We start from the raw sequence: 16,461 nt of genomic DNA, 5'->3' as shown, positions 1-16,461 counted from the left end.
CACCTTCTGCTCCCACCCCCCACTGCCCCATGATCCCACGTCTGGACAGGGCTTAAGGCCCGACCTGGGTAAGTCCCCTTCATCCAGGAGACACGTCAAAAAAAGGGGGGACATATGGGGAGGGGAGGTTTGGGATGAAGTGTTGGGATTGTCTCTGCAGATAAACACTTACACCAGGTGAACCAAAGACGCCACCAAATAAAGGACACTACTCGGAGAAACAAAGAGGAAGGAACTAAAGGGAAGGTCAATCAGATGTTTGGAACACTTAAAAAACCTCAATCAGGGTTCAGGCCAGATTCACAAAAGGATGCCCGACTTAAACCTGTAAACAAGTCTGGAATACGCTGTCTGGTTCACAAAACACACTGAAGGGCTACAGATATTATTGCTGGTCTTAATAAAACCATGTTGTCATCACCAGACCAGCTGATTGGGGTTCTGTGATCACCTAGGTGACGAGTTGGAATCAAATCTGCAGCCTGGGAACTCGGCTCGCCAGCCGTGCACAAACATAAACCAAAGAAGTCCATTTGATATTTTGTCATTTTTAATCTTTGTACTTAGTTTCACAGAGAATCTGGATTGTTGAGTAGTTTTACCTGGAAACATGGTTTCCGTTGGTACTTCCTCCTCTGCTGCAGTTCGGCGAACGTGGCCGCCCCGGTGGCATAGGTGTAGGCCATGTGGGGCAGGAAGCTCATGGGGTCGAGCCCTGGGTAGGACCTGAGACCGGGGATGGAGGCCTGGGCCGGAGACATGAAGCTGGGAGGTGGGAATGCTCCGTGAGGGGGCAGAGAGGTGTAGACCGGACCGCCAGCGAAGGGGTTAATCCCAAAAATGGGACTGGTGCTTTTCTCCAGCTGGTGGGCAGAGTTTCCTCCACCCTCAGGAACCAGGACCTCCTTCTTGATGTTAACCAGATCTAATGGTGCAGACACCTGTTCTCGCCCCTGTGCCTCGCTGTTACGCTGGATGAGAAAGCCGTTGGGGCGGGGCCTCTTCTCTCCCAATGAGACAAGCCTCTGAGCCATGTGTTTAGGCAGAGACAGATCCAGAGGTGTGTCCCCGTGGGCCTCCTCTGAGGCCAGGCTGTTTGGAGTGTACGAGCTGCTCTGAGATGTTTTGGAGGAGGTCGAGGAGAGGTTCAGGGGTGATGGAGTGTCGCTCCTCAGGTGGTCTAGGGGCTCCATTGGTTTGTCCCCCATCATCTGCCTGTTGGATGTAAACATGTTGGTCTTTGTGAGTCCATTAGTGAATCCTCTGTGTAAATCTAAGGCAGGAAGTGACAAGCTGTGGTCAGGAGGGGGCGACCTTTTCCTGAGACTGCCTCCATGTTGGTTATGGTTCTTCCACTGGGTGAACCACTCCTTCACAAAATCTTGGGGAAGTCCTACAGCGATGGAAATCTTGAGCAGTTCCTCTGAGTTGGGCTCTGTGTTCATGGCAAAGTAGGCCTTAAGCACGGACACGTGGTCTTTGAAGGGGTTCAAGGGGCTGGTGGCCCGGTCAGTATTGGACAGATCAGAGGACAGCGCCCCCCTGAGGCTGGCAGGACTTGTCTCAGCAGGCTGAAGGACTGCTTTGATCTCCTCATTCATTTTGCACAGATAGCGCTCATGCTGATGCAGGGGGATGGGCCCGGTGAAGGTCTCCTTACAGAACTGACAGGTGAACAGGAAGTGGTTTTGTCCGTTGTGAGATTTCTCCTCATTGAGGTCCATCGAGTGGTTGGGCTTCTGCTTCTTGATGTCTGCCTGCCTCTTTGAATCATCAATCAGATTCTTGGCCTCGTTGACCTTCTCCAGTGTGTAGTCAATGATGCTCTTTGTTGGGCTACCGTGGCCCCCCACCTGAAAGCTGGCCTGGACCAGTTTCTGCTCCTCCATCTGGGCCCCCAGCTCCTTCATGTAGGCTCGGAGCTTGGAAATCTCCTCTGGGCTCCCGTCCATCTTCTGCCTGCTTACTGTGTTGTCCACGATCTGCAGCACCTTCTGCACCTCACTCAGGTTGTTCCCGAGAGCTCCTGCATAGCCCAGCATGGGGAAATCCAGGCCCAGGGCCCCCAGGTGTTGGACGGGGCTGTGGGAGGAGCTATGGAGGCCCATAGGACTCCCACCACGGCTGTTCAGGTAGACCCCTGGTCCTCCAAAGCCATGGTGGGAGGCCATCAGCAGACGGTACTCGTTGAAGTCCATTGGCTCAGCCTTGATGTCCAACTGACCCTGCTGATCCGGAGGGCAGAGCGGTCGCCCATTCTCCAGTTTGTGGCGGAGCTGGGCAAGGGTGGGGCTTCCAGGCGATGAGGTGGTGGAGTTGGGGGAGGAGCCAGGCTTGCCGTTGTTTCCATTGCGTACTCGTCCATTGACAGCGATCAGGCCGATGCATTTCTTGCTGCTGATGTGAGAGCTGTAGGAGCCGGAGTGAGAGAACCTCTTCTTACAGTTGGAGCACTCGTACGGCTTCTCACCTGTAACACAACGTCAGGTATCCATTATTTGATTTTCTCAAACACAGACATGAAGTCAGCTCACAGTCAGTTTTTTTTAAATAATTATCTTTTATTTGATTGTTTCACTTTTTTTTTATTTAGTGATGCAGGAAAGTACAGGACAAGAACAATACTATGTGATGTGATAATATGTGTTAACATTTAAGACAGCATAAACAAAAAAGACCGGAAACGAGGGGGCTACGTGTGTGTGTGTGTGTGAGCGTGAGTGTGTGTGTGTGTGTGTGTGTGTGTGTGTGTGTTAGTGTGTGTGTGTATGTGTGAGTATGTGTGTGTGTGTGTGTGTGAGCGTGAGTGTGTGTGTGTGTGTGTGTGTGTGTGTGTGTTTTAGTGTGTGTGTGTATGTGTGAGTATGTGTGTGTGCGTGTGTGCATGCATGCGTGTGTGTAAGTGTGTGTGTGTCTTTGTGTGTCTGTGTTTGTGTGTGTGTGTGTGTGTGTGTGTGTGTGTGTGTGCGTGCGTGCGTGCGTGCATGCGTGTGTGTAAGGGCGCGGTCACACTGGCCATCCGTACCGTGCCCAAGCACGCTTCAACCCTAAAGTCCAGTTCGTTTGACCAGTGTGACCGCTCCGTATCGTGCTCAGGCATGGTACACTTCCTTGGCTTTGGCACACTTTGGAGAGGTGTGCTTCAACACGGTACACTTCATGCACGAGCACAAGCACGCGGTAAACAATGCTGACAGCCTTCATTATGGAGAAATCCAGAGTTTCATGTCTGTATCTGACTAAAATGACTCAGTATAAACCACAAAGTAGCTGTCATATTCTCTGTGTTGTTCTGTGTTGTCTGCGCGTCTGTTTTATTTTTTAATTTATTTATGGCTGTGTCTGATTAAAATGGTTTAAAATAAGCTGCAAAGTCAGTAAAGTAACTGTAATGCTCTGTGTTTTTCTCTGATGTGCAGACGCGGACTCGACTGCGCGTCTCTCTCTCTCTCTCTCTCTCTCTCGTCCGCCTGTTTGTAAACTGAGCACGCTTCATAATAACATAAAGCGTGCATGTGTTGTATTACAACGTTATGTACTAGAGGTAATCGTGCTTTTAGGAACGGATAGTCCTGTGTAGTGTGGGCCAGCGTGGGAATGGCGCAGCGGGGGGTGCAATCGTGCTTGGGTATAGCACGGTACAGATGACCAGTGTGACCGCGCCCTAAGTGTGTGTGTGTGTGTGTGTGTGTGTGTGTCTTTGTGTGTTTGTGTTTGTGTGTGTGTGTGTGTGTGTGTGTGTGTGTGTGTGTTATTTTAGTTCATTTGATGCGGGGGGGTCAACTCTTTAGTCGCCCCCAGAGCCATCGGAGGGGGCCGGCTAATGGGGTCGCCCGCTGCCTACCTCTCTCCCATCTTGAAAAACCCCCAGACCCAATAGCAGAGGGTTTGTTCGAGTGAGTTTTGATCTGTCATTTCTGTTCCTAAATTTTCTAAACAGAGTGAGGTCCACAGTGAGCTTTTTATTGTTGTCATAATGTTTTTAAAGATTTGAACATCAAGCTCGCCTTGGAATGAACTTCGGTGATCCTCCACTGTTCACACAGCGCCACCATCAGGTCATCGTATTAATGCGTCCAATACAACAACGACAGCCTCAGCTGCTCTTTGTGTTTACTGCTAACGTTGCCGTTCTGCTAAATGTTGTGGTTTTTCTAAGTTTCTGAATCAATATTTTTTATGACATCAGTCAGCTTCCTGCCTCTTTCAGAATGTCTTTGTGTTTGGATGAGTTTTTCAAATGTGAGAATAAATAAATAAAGAAACTTTTCAGATAAAGTTGATTTAATGTGAACCTTCATGCGTCTCTTTCTTAAGATTATTTCCTTGAAGCAGCCTGGAGCGTGAGTGGTTTCCTGCAGGGCCAATCAGTGAGCTCTCTGAGGCTGAACACTTCACAGCTTTCCTTTGTGTCGAGGATGTTTCCTCACACGTTGGTATAGATTAGTCAGATTAAAGGCTCTTTAATGTTAATCTCACAACACGCTCTGTAACAGCATGAGAGTGAGAGAAGGAATCATCAGAAACAAACAGGATTCCTTTTTGTTGTTTCACTTCAGAGTTGACTCGTCTGAAACAGGTTGACTGACTCGACACTTAGAGTCATGAGTCATGAGTGGATCGGGAGGTTATGAGTGATAATGAGGTGTCAGACGGCGTATTGGGGGGGCGACTCACCACTGTGGATCCGGAGATGCTCCTTCAGGTGGTGTTTGTATTTGAAGGCTTTTCCACACTCGCTGCATTTAAACTTTCGGTTTCCAGCTGATTCGCCGAGCAGTGGCGCCTGCAGGCAGAAAACAAAGAGAGAGATGAGGCGAGTGAGGACGAGTGGGAGTCTCAGAGCAGATTAGAGAGCGAAGAAGAAGAGTGGACGGGGAATCGAAGAGTTTCAGAAAAAAGAGAACAGAGTGGGCTGAGCCGAGGTAACAGTCTGTGTGAAGGTACGGTCCCTGTTAGAGATGCAAATACACAGATAAACAAACACACACACACACACACGTACACACACACACACACACACACACACACACACACACACACACACACACACAGATAAACAAACAAACACACACGTGTGTGTATTTGTGTGTGTGTGTGTGTGTGTGTTTATGTGTGTGTTGGTGTGTACATGTGTTTGTTTATCCGTGTGTGTGTGTATGTGTGTGTGTTTATGTGTGCGTGTGTGTGTGCGTGAGTGTGTGTGTATGTGTGTGTGTTGATGACGGTACACATTTAGTTCCTCTTCTCTCAGTCGGTTAGAAGCCGCTCGTCTCTCTTTAACAGTTTAATTCAGAGGAAGTACACGAATAATGAAGCACTTAAGGTCCTTACAGGATTATGATTCTTTAGATCAACAACAGACCATCTGCTGCTTGGGGGGTCAGAGGGGGGAGGCAGGTATGATCAGGGTGTTACTGTTTAATTGGTTCTCTGCTGGTTTCATCTGATGGATGCCGAGCACTGGTTTCCTCAAGTGCACAAGTGTGCAGGAAACATTTAACATCATTATAATTATTCCATTACACTGAGCCGTGTTTACACGCTGCTCATTTCAACCAATCATATTACAGCGGCACCTGGTGCTGTTTTCTGATACAATCCAGTTTCAGTCAGGGAGTTTATCTGACTTAGGGTCTTTGTAGTTTGTGTACATTATGAGATTTAAGAGTAAAAGATATGATAAGAGAATGGAGGAGTTCCTCAGGGCTCCAGCCTCGGTCCTCTTCAGTGTCAGAAACATTTGTGTTCATTTATAGTTTCATGTCTGAATCAAATTAAATTATTTATTATTACTATTTTGAAGGTGTGTCATACCTGTTCCGGGGCAGGTTTGTGTGTGGTCATGTGGCGCTCGAGCTGTGTGCGGTGGCTGAAGGTGTCAGCACACAGCGGGCAGCTGAAGCTCTCCTCATTCTTCTCATGTCGATATTTGATGTGCTCCTTCAGAGACGTCAGACGTTTGTACCCGCGGTCGCAGTACGGACAGGTGAGCAGCTGGGCGAAGTCGTCAGGTGTGCCCGACATCAGGTCTACACACAGAGGTCAAAAGGTCAACAGTAAGTTATCCCAAACTGACTCCATCTTTAAGCACCTGAGATGGAGGGAGCAGCGGTCTTGTTGTGATCATCCATTGGTCTAAACTTCACAGACACAGATATTCATCAATAAGGAGCTGATTTCCAGAAAGGTGACCAGGAGAGGTGTTAGGAACATAGAAACCCAAAAGGAATAATCGTCACTAAATATGATGAACATCCTGAACTTGTACAGAACTAAAGCTTAAGCTCATCCAGAGATGATAATTTAAACATGCTGTTTGGTTCATGTCTTCAGACGGGCTCCCATAACGATTCAACAAGTCACGATGGAATCGTTAGGGTTCATTAAGCATGATATTAAATAAAAACCACCCGGACATGCAAACACTCAACGTTAGAATAATAAGCTATGCACCTCTTAGCTTGGTGCTTAGCTTATTATAATAATAAGATAAGCACCTGATTTTAACTAACTGTGGTCCATGTAGTTATTTCCATCTAAACATCTTTAACCCTTTCATTGGCTGTTTTCATTCTAACACTTTTCATGATCGAATCATTTTAAATCCATCCATTTTAAATCCATTTAAAAACGTTAAATAAGTGCCAGGACTCCCTTGAAAAATAGGTTTTTAATCTCAATGGGACTTTCCTGGATAAATAAAGGTTAAATAAAAAATAAAAAATTAAAAAATCTAACCAAATATTTTCATGAACGCATTAAAACTGTCAGATAATGAGAAATGTCATAACGTGAAATAAATCATATTATAAAATCTATGTCAGCAGTTATTCTGTCTTCTCTTTGTTTTTCACAGATTTTAATGTCAGGTGTTTGTCTCCGCCTCCTCGTGGCTCCGCCTCTCACCATGTTCACTCTCGTCCTGTCCCACGGCCTCTGGCGTGCCCAGTCGTGTCACCTCCTCAGGGGCTTCTGGATAAATAATGGCGGTGTCGCTGCGCTGCAGGTACTCGGCGATGGTTGCCGGGTGACCGTCGCCGTCCTCCAGCTTGCGTTTCAGGAAGTACTCATCCAGCTCGGTGACGCCTTCCAGTCGTTTCACTGGGTAAAAAAAACACAGGTGATGAGTTCAGGGACGTCAGGAAACACACATGTGATGGGTTCAGGGACATCAGGAAACACGCGTGATGAATTCAGGGACGTCAGTAAACACACATGTGATGAGTTCAGGGACATCAGGAAACACACGTGATGAGTTCAGGGACGTCAGGAAACACACATGTAATGGGTTCAGGGACGTCAGGAAACACACGTGATGAGTTCAGGGACATCAGGAAACACACATGTGATGGGTTCAGGGACATCAGGAAACACACGTGATGAGTTCAGGGACGTCAGTAAACACACATGTGATGAGTTCAGGGACATCAGGAAACACACGTGATGAGTTCAGGGACGTCAGGAAACACACATGTAATGGGTTCAGGGACATCAGGAAACACACAGGTGATGAGTTCAGGGACATCGGGAAACAACAAGTGATGAGTTCAGGGACATCAGCAAACACACGTGATGAGTTCAGGGACATCAGGAAACACACGTGAAGACTTGTGAAGACAGGGACACAAAATGATCTCACCTGCTGAGTTTCCCACAGAAGAGTGCAGAGACACCTCCAGACCCACAGCGTCATACTCCTCCTTCCTGTCCTCTGTGAGAGAAAACCACAGAAAAACACTGTTATTCTCCTCCTGCTTCTCCTGCTTCTGCTCCTCCTGCTCCTCTTCTTCCTCTTTTCTACATAAGGACTAAAAACTGAGGCTCATTGTGTTTGTCCTCTTCATGTCCTTAACAGGAGTCATACTTCATTCAGCCTTCAAAGGAGCGAAACACCACCTCCTCCTCCTCTCACCTGAGCCGTTCAGGTGACTGTCTGTGTCTCCCAGCCTCCAGCAGTGGTTCTGGTTCTCCTTCCTCTCAGATGCCTCCTGATAGGACAGTAGAGCGTGAGCAACCCGGGGTGATGCCTCCGGAGCCGGAATGCCGGCTGGACTGCCCACCTCATCATGGTCCACACCTCTTCCTGCCCCCCCTCCATTAGCGAGGCTGCTGTCCTCAGAGAGCAGCGTCCTGTCGTCCTCGTCGGTCTCTGAGCTCGTCTCCAGAACATTCTCATAGTTTAGCACTGAAACAGACAAACAGGACGGGTAGGTTTAGACGGACATCAATCACAGCCACCTAGAAATGTTTTCACTTGGAACCACCTTTAACTCCGCCCCCTACCAGCCCACATGAAACCATACATGGTCGATGCAAAGCATCTCGTGAATACATCACATAGAATATAGGGATGTGACTCATGACACTCTGTCCTGTGAGTGACTCTCTGTCCTCTGAGTCTTTGGGAGTCTCTGTCCTTGGACTCTCTACAACTCTTTGTCCTCTGAGTCTTTATGACTCTCTGTCCTCTGACTCTCTTTCCTCTGAATCTCTGTGAATCTCTGTCCTTTGATTGTCTGTGACTCTCTGTCCTCTGACTCTGTGTGAGTCTCTGTCCTCTGTCTGTCTGTGACTATCTGTCCTCCGACTCTCTGTCCTCTGACTCTCTGTGAAACTCTATGACTCTCTGTGAGTCTCTACGACTCTCTGTCCTCTGACTCTTTGTGACTCTCTGTCCTCTGAGTCTTTATGACTCTCTGTCCTCTGACTCTCTGTCTTCTGACTCTCTGTGAGTCTCTATGACTCTGTCCTCTGACTCTTTGTGACTCTCTGTCCTCTGAGTCTTTATGACTCTGTCCTCTGACTCTCTGTCCTCTGAGTCTCTGTGACTCTGTGACTCTTTGTCCTCTGACTCTCTGTGAGTCTCTGTGACTCTTTGTCCTCTGACTGTATGTCAGTCTCTGTCCTCTGACTCTCTGTCCTCTGAGTCTCTGTGACTCTCTGTCCTCTGACTCTCTGTGAGTCTCTATGACTCTGTCCTCTGACTCTTTGTGACTCTCTGTCCTCTGAGTCTTTATGACTCTCTGTCCTCTGACTCTCTGTCCTCTGACTCTCTGTCCTCTGACTCTATGTCAGTCTCTGTCCTCTGACTCTATGTCCTCTGAGTCTCTGTGACTCTCTGTCCTCTGACTCTCTGTGAGTCTCTGTAACTCTTTGTCCTGACTGTATGTCAGTCTCTGTCCTCTGACTCTCTGTCCTCTGAGTCTCTGTGAGTCTCTGTGACTCTTTGTCCTCTGACTCTATGTGAGTCTCTGTCCTCTGACGCTCTGTGAGTCTCTGTCCTCTGAATCTCTGTGAATCCCTGTCCTCTCAGTGTCTGTGATTCTCTTTGAGTCTCTGTCCTTTGATTGTCTGTGACTCTCTGTCCTCTGACTCTGTGTGAGTCTCTGTCCTCTGTCTGTCTGTGACTATCTGTCCTCCGACTCTCTGTCCTCTGCCTCTCTGTGACTCTCTGTCCTCTGACTCTCTGTGAGTCTCTATGACTCTGTCCTCTGACTCTTTGTGACTCTCTGTCCTCTGAGTCTATGTCAGTCTCTGTCCTCTGACTCTCTGTCCTCTGAGTCTCTGTGACTCTCTGTCCTCTGACTCTCTGTGAGTCTCTATGACTCTGTCCTCTGACTCTTTGTGACTCTCTGTCCTCTGACTCTATGTCAGTCTCTGTCCTCTGACTCTCTGTCCTCTGAGTCTCTGTGACTCTCTGTCCTCTGACTCTCTGTGAGTCTCTGTGACTCTTTGTCCTCTGACTGTATGTCAGTCTCTGTCCTCTGACTCTCTGTCCCCTGACTCTCTGTCCTCTGGCTCTCTGTGAGTCTCTGTGACTCTTTGTCCTCTGACTGTATGTCAGTCTCTGTCCTCTGACTCTCTGTCCTCTGACTCTCTGTGAGTCTCTGTGACTCTTTGTCCTCTGACTCTATGTGAGTCTCTGTCCTCTGACGCTCTGTGAGTCTCTGTCCTCTGACTCTGTGAGTCTCTGTGACTCTTTGTCCTCTGACTGTATGTCAATCTCTGTCCTCTGACTCTCTGTCCTCTGAGTCTCTGTGACTCTGTGACTCTCTGTCCTCTGACTCTCTGTGAGTCTCTGTGACTCTTTGTCCTCTGACTGTATGTCAGTCTCTGTCCTCTGACTCTCTGTCCTCTGACTCTCTGTGAGTCTCTGTGACTCTTTGTCCTCTGACTGTATGTCAGTCTCTGTCCTCTGACTCTCTGTGAGTCTCTGTCCCCTGACTGTCTGTCCTCTGAGTCTCTCTGACTCTCTGTCCTCTGACTCTCTGTAAGTCTCTGTGACTCTTTGTCCTCTGACTCTATGTGAGTCTCTGTCCCCTGACTGTCTGCGATGCTTCTCTGTCTTGTCTCTGCTTCATGTTTCACATGTTGTTAGAGAGCAGAAATGAAGTACAGCCTCTCTGTAAGGTTCTCTTCCCCTCGGCTGCTAACAGATTATCTGCATATCTGCTCATAATATGATCTTTGTCTGCTGTAGACCCCTGCACCCCCCCCCCCCCCCCCAACAACTGCACAACAGGTGCAAATTAAAAAGGGGAGCCACGGTGGGCAGGGCCGAAATCTGCTGACCTGGGCTGAATACCAAGAGTAGGGCGGGGGGAGGAGGGCGTGGGACAAAACGGGCTTTAATAAGAGGTGTGACGAGGGGATTTAAGGGGAGGGGGAGGGGCGGCAGGGTAATGCCCTGTGTGATCAAGAAACACACAGAAGAAAAGAAAGAGCTGAAAGTGAGACGTGAACACTCGTTGTGTGGTCGAAGGTATGTGTTAGGATATAATATGATCTCAATCATTGACTTAACTCGCCCTTCCCCTCCACACATACACATACACACACGCACACACACACACACACACACACACACACACACACACACACACACACACACACACACACACACACACACACGCACACAGTCTTCGTGCTGTTTTGGTGAAAGAGTGTGTGACCTGCAGGAGAAGAAGAAATGTTGACTTCCTTCTCTGTTGGCTGTTCACGTCTAATAACCACAGAAGAAGAAAATCCAGGACTACAAATACTACTAATTATGACTACAAAAAACTACACAAATACAAAAAACACAAACAAGAAAACTTTATCTGCTGAGAACTGATACACAGTCTATTTAGCAGAGTCTCCGTGTGAACATCAACAACAACAGGCACACTGATCCTTCACTGACACAGGAGGACTGCTCCTGATATCCTCCTGATCTGTTGACACATCACAGCTGGAGACTATCCCTGTCTGACAGGAGGGGGGGGGAGTCCTCTACACGACGCTATACAGGAAATATAATGCAGCAGGTTCATTAGAGCACGGAGATGGTAGAGGTGGCGTGCAGACAGTCTATGGTCGAGCAGCGATCACAGGGAATAAACGTCACCACCCCCTCCCACTCGCTCCAGGTGAATTCTCCTGATTATATCCTGCTGCGTTCTCACATCAGCTCACTCTGACTTTCTGCAGAATAAATACGAGGAGGCTGGAGGAGACACTCCGGGTGGGATTAGGGTTTGATGTAAAGTCTTAAAGGAGACTGAAACTTTAAGGTGGTGTGTGTGTTTAGAGCAGCAGGTTGTTGCCGTGTGTCTTCGCTATGATTGGTAGATGGGCAGCAGTAGCCCCTCCCCCAAACAAAAACCATTCAGACTGGCAGATGTCACCGGGGGCAACGCAGCCGCTCATCTGAAAACACTGACCACCATTTTGTACCTCACACAAACACACACACACACACACACACACACAGTTTATTTCCTGTTATAGATGTGTTTGTGCACGATCGGTTCGATGTCGACCTGCTGACGTCTCCTCTTTGTGTCCGAGGACAGACAATGACTCCTCCCCCCTCTCCCCCCCTCCTAACTCGATTAATGCGGGGGGGGGGGGGGTTTACAAAGACACATTAATCAGCTCCCCCACCCCTCTCCTCCTCTCTCTCTCTCTCTCCCTCCTCTTCCTCACAGTGTCGTCATCCCCTTCTCTCCATTTCACTGGACACAAACACCCTTACTTTTAATGCACACACACACACACACACACACACACACACACACACACACACACACACACACACACACACACACACACCACCAGCTGTTTCTGAGGGTGAGGAGTGGAGGAGGGGGGTTGCATGTTTCCGGGCAGGTGGTCATGAGAAGGTATGTTACAGGGATCAGACTAAACACTGGATCTCTGTGTTCACTGAGTGCAGGTGCTGCACACACACACACTCACACACACACACACACACACTCACACACACACACACACACACACAGACACAGACACACACAGACACACACAGACACACACAGACACACACACACACACGCACCCACGCACGCACACACACACACACACACTCACACACACACACACACACACACACACACACACACACACACACACACACAGACACACACAGACACACACACACGCACCCACGCACGCACACACACACACACACACACACACACACACACACACACAGACATACCCACACACACACAGAAACACACACATCATCAGATGAACATGTTTCTCTCTCTTTTTTTGTCTCCTCTTTGATTTTAATCTGAAATAATTCCGAGGAAATTCACTGAAAAAAGGAAATGTCTGAATTCTTTCAAAATAAAGTCCAAGGCTTCATGCGTCTGAAGAACCGCTGTGAGCTGTGCTGCGTCCCCTCAGGGGGTCTGGACCCTCAGGTTGAGGATCTTGAACTCATCATTAAATTAAAAGTAGAATTAAAGCAAACCTTAATGTGAGGCTCGGGTTACAGCAGCCAATCACAACTCTCCGTTAAAAGCACTCCACAGATCCAGAGCGAAGAGGCGGGGCTTCAGAGCTGATGAACCCCGGCAGGTTTGGATGTTGATAAAGGTTTAAATATAATCCAGCTGTGGTAATAATCCGTTCATTCCCTTCACACAGTGATCAGAGCTCCAGGTGCTGCGTCCTCTTCCTGCCGCTCGCTCACCGCTACTGACTGATCACACAAGCTCTCTCTGTGTGTGTGTGTGTGTGTGTGTGTGTGTGTGTCTCGCCTGAGAGCACATCACCTGAGTGAACAACAGAGGGAGGAGGAGGTAAAACAGACGCTGCAGAGGAAATGAGGTCGTTGCAGGCTTGGAGAGAGAGAGAGAGAGCGAGAGAGGACACCTGAGAACACACACACACAAACAAACACCTAAGTACACACACACACACACACACACACACACACACACACACACATATGACATCATTATTTCTATCCGGAGTTTGATCCAATCAGCAGTGTCTTTCCTGACTTGGATTATTTCAAACACCGACTGTAAACATACATGGACGTGACGTCTCCCTCAGGTTTCTGAAGACTCTGGAGTCCATCGATGGCGGTCCCCATATTGGAAATAGGGACCATATCAAACTTCAGTCAACCAATCGACAGACAAAGAGGAGGAGCTGAGGGCGGGGCTTACACCTCCTGACAAAGACGAGTGGGTCACGGCCCTAATCGTGAAAAGGAGCTGATAACGGCACAAGCTCATCAGATCGGTCTACTTTGAACCAGGATGCAAACAAACTAGGTTTGTTAGAGCCAGCCTCTAGTGGACACTCGAGGAACTGCAGGGTTGTTCACTGCCCTTGTTCACTGTGTGTGTGTGTGTGTGTGTGTGTGTGTGTGTGTGTGTGTGTGTGTGTGTGTCTGTGTGTTTGTTATCAGCGGTTGAAGGTGTGACAGTAGAAGAATGAGCAGCAGTTCCTCTTTGAACAACTCGAGTTAATCAGGTCGTAACACCTTTAACACACACACACACACACACACAGACACAGACATACACACACAAATACACACACATACACACACACACACACACACACAGAGACACACACACACACACACACACACACACATACACACACACACACCACTGTCTGTGATTTGTCTTCTCTAAAAACAATGAATGATATAATATCTAGGTGTCTCAGACTTCCTTTTGTGTTGCCGTGGTAACAAAAAGGCATCAGAATAGTTGTATTTTTAATAGAATCTTACAGTTTAACATCGGGCGTCATGACGACCATGATGTCATTAGGGAGCTCCATGGTCAAACATCAGAGAGCATTCATCAAAACTTCATGTCCATGTTTCTTTGTAACCTTCATACAGAGAGGAACGCGTGTGTTTGACGTTAACCCTATCAGCAGCAGAGTGACAGTTGAAGCATCGCCCCCTCACCTCCACCTCTGATTACAGAGAAGCTATGCGAAACATGACTGCTGCCCTCTGATAAGACTTGACACACACACACACACACACACACGGTGGGCGGTTAGTGACAAAGAAGAAGAAGGTCAGAGGTGTGAGCAACTCGTGACTTTTCATGTTTTTTGTTACAATGCACTTTCAGTCAACTGTATGTGTGTGTGTAAATAAAGCATGCTTCTGCAGACAAAAATAAACCTTTTGAACTCTGGATCTTGTTAAACATGCGTTTTGAAGCTCATCAAACCTCCTCTGTCAGAGTTACACCTCAATTAATCATCATCATGTGTGTGTGTTTGTGTATGTGTGTGTGTAGAGGTGCATGGTGCCCCCCCCCCCCCCCCCCCTTTATAAAAAGACTGTATAGTGAATAATGGATTCACACACCGTGAAACAGTTTGAGTTCTAAACACAGCAGCCTCTCTGGAGGGGGGGGGGGGCAGAGGGGTGGTACATCCAGAGTGTGTGAATTATTAATGTTCCCAGGTGGGTGATGGTGATGAAGAAGAAGAAGAAGAAGAGGTGAAACATCAGAAACATGAGTGAAGCTGTAAACGTCCGTCTGCTCTCTGATTGGACCGCTCCTCCGTTCTTCAGTTAGACCTGGACCTGATGTCAGTCTGGTATTAGACAGACCCCAAAGACCCATAATCCTACAGACAGTGTTCACTCTGCACCCCTCACTGCTGACTTCAGACATCCAGTATATGTGCTGTTTGTGTGTCTGATGATGTTTGTTACATAATGACCTCAGAACCAATCAGCACCATCTATCGTGCTCTTATAACGACGTAACCGTTTAGGGGGCCAGATGCTAATTTCTCTGTAACACAGGTGAAGTCTGCGCTTACTGTTTAACGACTTCCAGACAAGACGTCTGCGTGTCGTTTAAGTCTCCAACGTAAACTCTGTCATTTCTTGGGTCATGACATCTCACCGTGAAACGCCCGTTTATCAGTTTCCTGTGAGTCTCTGATAATGACGTTCTCACATTAACGGGCCGGAAGTCTGACGAAGTAACTACATTAACAAAAGCAGCAGCAGCAGTCGCCTGATTCGACGTTTGAGTTCTGACTAAAACAAACATCTAACACGCACACACACAAACACACACTCACACTCACACACTCTCTCTCACACACACACTCACACTCTCACTCTCTCTCTCACACACACACACACACTCACACGCGCACACACACACACACACACACACACACACACACACACACACACACACACACACAGACACACACACACACACACACACACACACACACACACACACACACACACACACACACACACAACACACAGTCAGGTATTGCTTCACACTCAGAGGTAACATCTGTTCCTGGAACAGTTTGAAGAAGTGAAAGTGCTGATGGAGAGACTACAACTTTGACTCACAAGACCTCTGTGTATGTGTGTGTGTGTGTGTGTGTGTGTGTGTGTGTGTGTGTGTGTGTGTGTGTGTGTGTGTGTGTGTGTGTGTGTGTGTGTGTGTGCGTGTGTCCAAAACAACCTGCAGACAGACACACACCGGCCAAGAGGATAAGAAGAAAACTTGGTCATCACTTTTACACACAGACACACAGACACACACACACACACACACAGTAACTGTCAGTTAGTGTAAAATGTGAGCAGGTGTGAATGTGAGCAGGTGTGAAAGTGAGCAAGTGGGAATGTGAGCAGGTGGGAATGTGAGCAGGTGTGAAAGTGAGCAGGTATGAATGTGAGCAGGTGGGAATGTGAGCAGGTGTGAAAGTGAGCAGGTATGAATGTGAGCAGGTGGGAATGTGAGCAGGTGTGAAAGTGAGCAGGTATGAATGTGAGCAGGTGGGAATGTGAGCAGGTGTGAAAGTGAGCAGGTATGAATGTGAGCAGGTGTGAATATGAGCAGGTGGGAATGTGAGCAGGTGTGTGGCTCAGTCTCAGTGAGCTTCACTGTGATACTTGATGACATATCATCAGAGACAGTAAGGACACTTTGAGTCAGTGACAAGCTCTTCATTCATATATCAAACAGGTGTTTCCAGCAGGTAAACTGCAAGGATGAGTGTGTCAATATGTCACCCTGTGACTTTGTCAGTCTATCAGAGTGCAGGGATCTGAGTTAGCATGCACAGGGTCTGCTCAGCGAGGGGTGAAGAACATACAATAAGTGAGGTGTCAGTGCTCGAGGTCACACCTTT

The 16,461-nt window shown here is 47.9% G+C and overlaps 1 protein-coding gene across 2 annotated transcripts in view; it reads right to left on the bottom strand.

The window, feature by feature from the left end:
- zeb2a (zinc finger E-box binding homeobox 2a) overlaps nucleotides 1-16,461 on the bottom strand; it is a 45,898-nt gene that overhangs the window by 6,239 nt on the left and 23,198 nt on the right. For both annotated transcript variants that reach the window (XM_061054098.1, XM_061054099.1), the window contains exons 3-8: nucleotides 7,916-8,188; nucleotides 7,643-7,714; nucleotides 6,910-7,104; nucleotides 5,818-6,032; nucleotides 4,678-4,786; nucleotides 603-2,470 (exon numbers count right to left, since the gene is read on the bottom strand). In XM_061054098.1, coding sequence (XP_060910081.1) covers nucleotides 603-2,470; nucleotides 4,678-4,786; nucleotides 5,818-6,032; nucleotides 6,910-7,104; nucleotides 7,643-7,714; nucleotides 7,916-8,188 — 2,732 coding nt within the window. The remainder of the gene's footprint in view (nucleotides 1-602; nucleotides 2,471-4,677; nucleotides 4,787-5,817; nucleotides 6,033-6,909; nucleotides 7,105-7,642; nucleotides 7,715-7,915; nucleotides 8,189-16,461) is intronic.

Source organism: Labrus mixtus, chromosome 13 (assembly GCF_963584025.1).
Source record: "Labrus mixtus chromosome 13, fLabMix1.1, whole genome shotgun sequence".
Lineage (NCBI taxonomy): Eukaryota > Metazoa > Chordata > Actinopteri > Labriformes > Labridae > Labrus > Labrus mixtus.
Note: the sequence above shows the minus strand (reverse complement) of the source record. Positions and strands in the feature narration are given on the sequence as shown.